Source organism: Triticum dicoccoides, chromosome 2A (genome assembly GCF_002162155.2).
Source record: "Triticum dicoccoides isolate Atlit2015 ecotype Zavitan chromosome 2A, WEW_v2.0, whole genome shotgun sequence".
NCBI lineage: Eukaryota > Viridiplantae > Streptophyta > Magnoliopsida > Poales > Poaceae > Triticum > Triticum dicoccoides.
The window spans coordinates 655,643,967-655,648,179 of NC_041382.1; the positions used below are offsets into that span (position 1 = coordinate 655,643,967).

The 4,213-nt window shown below is 39.1% G+C and overlaps 1 protein-coding gene across 2 annotated transcripts in view; it reads left to right on the forward strand.

Annotated features, from left to right (window-relative positions):
* LOC119356007 (ankyrin-3-like) overlaps positions 1-3,935 on the forward strand; it is a 5,529-nt gene extending 1,594 nt beyond the window's left edge. The window contains exons 4-7 of one of the 2 annotated variants that reach the window (XR_005171776.1): positions 334-465; positions 2,507-2,593; positions 2,671-2,793; positions 3,905-3,935. Coding sequence is in view for 1 of the 2 variants with exons in the window: in XM_037622900.1 (XP_037478797.1) it covers positions 334-465; positions 1,639-1,850 (344 nt within the window). In the remaining variant the exon portion in view is untranslated. Of the gene's footprint in view, positions 1-333; positions 466-1,638; positions 2,010-2,506; positions 2,594-2,670; positions 2,794-3,904 lie in introns of those variants that run through there. The other variant, XM_037622900.1, reaches the window with a different exon arrangement.
* The last annotated feature ends 278 nt before the right edge of the window (positions 3,936-4,213 follow it).

The following is a 4,213-nucleotide window of genomic DNA, read 5'->3' on the forward strand; positions in this document are numbered from 1 at the left end:
TTACAATTTGATACAACTGAACAATTTTTTAGTAGACTTGCGTAGCAGACTGACATGCCAATTTGTCAAAGCTGAATCATACGAGGATGATTGGTTATGTGCACATTGACATCTCTATCCTAGTTTTGTGTTAATATTTTTATTGCATTGTTTTGGTACTTATCCTGCTGAAATCAGCACTATGCACTTCATTTAGAGAGCCACATCAAAATGAAGTATGTTTATGCCATGCGTCGTTAGTCAAGGTACTTTTCATGTATTATAGCAAAGCAAAGATGCTTTGCTGCAAAAATCTCTGTTTTGACAAGCCTTTTCTTTTGATGATTTTGATAGGCGAGACAGCTCTGAGTTATGCAGCTGTTAATGGAATTGTGAATGTTGTGCGCTATCTTCTTGATCACGGTGCCAATCCAGATAAGTCTGGTCCGGGAAACCGTACTCCTCTCCACATGGCAGTTGGACAAGGTCTCTATCTATTTTCTATTTCAGTTGGGACTATTTATAAATTGTTTCCTTATCTGTTTTCGCTGAATGTAAATAATTGTGGGATAACCATTATATGTTGGAAAACAGGGAACTACCCATGCAGTAGCAAGGTTGTGCATAGTTATTATTCAAGGTTGACATGGTTATTCACTTATGCTTCTTGTTGTAGAGATTTCTCCACGATGAATGGGTCGGGTGGGTGAGTGATTTTGGTGTTTTTTTTTCTGTTTGTGCAAGTAAATGATGTGTTTCGGTATAAACCGAGTAGATAACATCTGAAAGTCTGGACCTAAGCAGTGGCCATTCAAACTTTAAGAGTTACCAACTGACCATCCTGTAGTTCTAAGACTTACCAATACAAGTTGATAATTGAGTATTTTGATTTTAAATTTGAGAACAATAATTCTCGTCTGAAAATGGTCAAACCTTTGTATTCAACCGATATCAGCTCAATTAAATTTTGTGTTTAAATTTACGATTGAGGCAGGAGGAAACTATTTCCTAGCAATATCAGCCAGGAAAATTTGTTATTCGTCAGAATATTTTGCAACCGGTTTCTAAATCTTTGCTAGGTAGTATCAGAATTCCTGTTTATTTGAGTTGAATTTGATCAGAACTTGAGATGTATAGACAACAATTCCATTCCTACTTAAGGCTGAAAATGATCTACTAATTTATATACCTATCGGGGAAAGAAAATAAATCTGTAAGTTCGATTGCAGCTACTATCTGAACCAACTCTGAACATGACACATCTATGATGAATTGCTGTCATATACTTCCTTTGACCATCTGGATTTGCTAGTCCTCATTAGTGTTGCAGTTATCACCAGAGTCATTAGAATTTTCCAGGTTTGCTGTTATTATATCTTTCTTGCCATTTGAGATGGTGCACATCACATTCAGACATGCAAGAAGTTCTTTTGTTCCTTTCACATGCTGGTGTGATAAGATACAGGGAGGTTTATATTTTAACTGGCAGGAGCATTGCCTATTCACAAAGGGGAAATAGAACCAACATTTACATTATGGATATGCTATATTATCATACTTGTCTATAACAGTGCCTATTGCAAGGTCTGACTTTTAATTAAGAAAACTGTGAAAGAGTAATAATACTGACCTATTGCATGATCTGTATTTCTAATTCAGGGAATTGTGAAATAGTAAAGGTTTTGCTGTCAAAAGGAGCTGATGTCAATTGTTATTCTGACTCGGGGACGCCACTGCATATTGCTGCTGTATTTGGGTTAGATGGTGCTATGAAGATTTTGTTGGATCACCATGCAGATGCAAGTCTCACTATTTTACCTTGTTTGCTCCTTGTACTTAACGCACCAAGTACTGCACAATCCACTCCATGAATATGCTGCTATATAGCATATTTATGTTGAAGTTCAATTGCTGTAACTTCGCTTCTGGGGTTGGAACTGAGTAGACTTGTACAATTTAGGGTATCAATGGATTAGATATATCTGACCGGCACAGTGCCAAATCTAAATCAAGTTGTCCTGGCTGTGATATTTGCTATCTGGAAAGAGAAGATCGTAAGACACACACTTTAGTTTTTTTTTCTTGATACTCCGTGGCTCATTGGAGGGAAGTGCTTGAAATAAATGGAGTAGATTAGGAACAAATTTGGTTCGTATTAGGTAAGTCAATGGATCTTATTCCTAAACTCGTTGCGTGCTTATGGTTTGACTAATTAATGTCATGTGTTCACTAACAGTGTGCATAGGTTTATATGTTTGTATGTAATATGTGACTCCAAATTTGTAACCGTGTTTTAGCAATATGGTTCTTTATGTGGTTCTGTTACTACCACTTCTTTGCTTGCCTCATGTCTGCAAACTTTCATCATGTAAGGGTGCTAATTTCCTTATGCCCACCTATTTGTAACCGTGTTCTGCCAATTTGGTTCCACCTGTTCATATTCTGTGTGCATACCACTTTTTTTGTTCTCCACATGTGCCAACTTTCAACAAGCTAAAGTGCTAATTTTCTTCACCTTCACTGTCAGTGTAACAAATCAGTTTGCATCGCCGATACACCTCTCATTGTTGCTCTCCGAGCTCACCGGCAGAAATGTGTGAAGCTTCTGATTAAGGTGGTGTACATTGTTTGTGCAACCAACTGAAGTTATGCCAGTCTTATTTAGAGGCATCTGCAATATTTTCTGTGTAGGCCGGTGCTGATTTGAAGGGTCTTGGCAGTGCTGATCCCGTAATAGTTGCTATAGATGAGGGTTTAACTGATTGTCTCAAGTGCTTACTAAATGCTGGCGCTGATCCCAATGTCCTTGATGATGTAAGTTTTGACCTTTTCATTCAGTTACCAGTGCATGTTCTTCACAATGGAAATTGAATTGACGACTAATTCTTGTTGACATTCAGATATCTAGAAGATGTTCTTGCTCACAATGCGGAAGTATTTTGTTATGATCTGCAGGGCTATTAGGACCTTAGGAACCTTGTCCTAGGAGAAGGATGCACACTCGACCTTTGTAGTAGTAATTCCCTTGTAACTAGGCATATACCATTCAAACTGGGGCTATTACAAGATTAGGACTCAGACTGTAATGCATTGCTGTGTCTTCATTCTGACATGCCTTCCGGGAAAAGTCCTGACAGCCACATGCCCAGGGTAGTGGTATACACTTCCCTCCCTTACATACAGCTGTCTGAGATCTGGAACATCCGCAAGGTCAGGTGTGCTCGACCCTTGTTGGCCTTAGATGATGGACTAGAGACCTTCTAGCATGACATAGTTGAGGTGGCCGCCATAGCATCGCTTTGTTGCATTTGGTGATGAATCAAGCACTTAGATGATGTATCAGTTATGTCTGCTAGACCCACCTTGACACTGCAAGTGCTTGTGAGGACAACCAAAACCTCAAGGTTAATGGGTGGCATTTAACATACATTAGAATAGGTCGATACTCTACTAGATGTTCCCTGCACGCACAAAGGCGGGTTCTTTAATGTTTACGGTCTTCGATGCAAGATTTTAACTATGGTTTCCAGTCATGTTATGACAGGGTTTTGCGCAATAAATCCGATGACATTATTTTCATAACTTTATCTACTATTTATTTTCATAAACTAGTGGCCAAAGGCTCAAAGGTTCAGTGCACAGATCCCATGCAGACCTATCCTTGTGGATGGAAGTATTCCTTCTGTTCATAAATGCAAGATGTTTTGGCAGTTCAATTTAAACTGCCAAAATGTCTTACATTTGTGAACAGAGGGAGTAGTAATTTAAAGGCAGTATAATAAGTGAAATTTTCATTATTGCCATGTTCAGCTCTAGCCAGATGTTGTATGCCACCTATGGCTGCTATGTTAAGTTGTTACTGTGATACCGTCATGACACTGGTGGGCCCTTTCAAGTAAAATATGTCTCTGTTTATTCATAACAGTTTGGACGCCTGCCAATTGAAGTTGCTGCATTGTGACGCCCCCGATTCAATCGTACACTAATCATACACGCAAATGTGTACGATCAAGATCAGGGACTCACGGGAAGATATCACAACACAACTCTACAAATAAAATAAGTCATACAAGCATCATAATACAAGCCAGGGGCCTCGAGGGCTCGAATACAAGTGCTCGATCATAGACGAGTTAGCGGAAGCAACAATATCTGAGTACATACATAAGTTAAACAAGTTGCCATAAGATGGCTAGCACAAACTGGGATACAGATCGAAAGAGGCGCAGGCCTC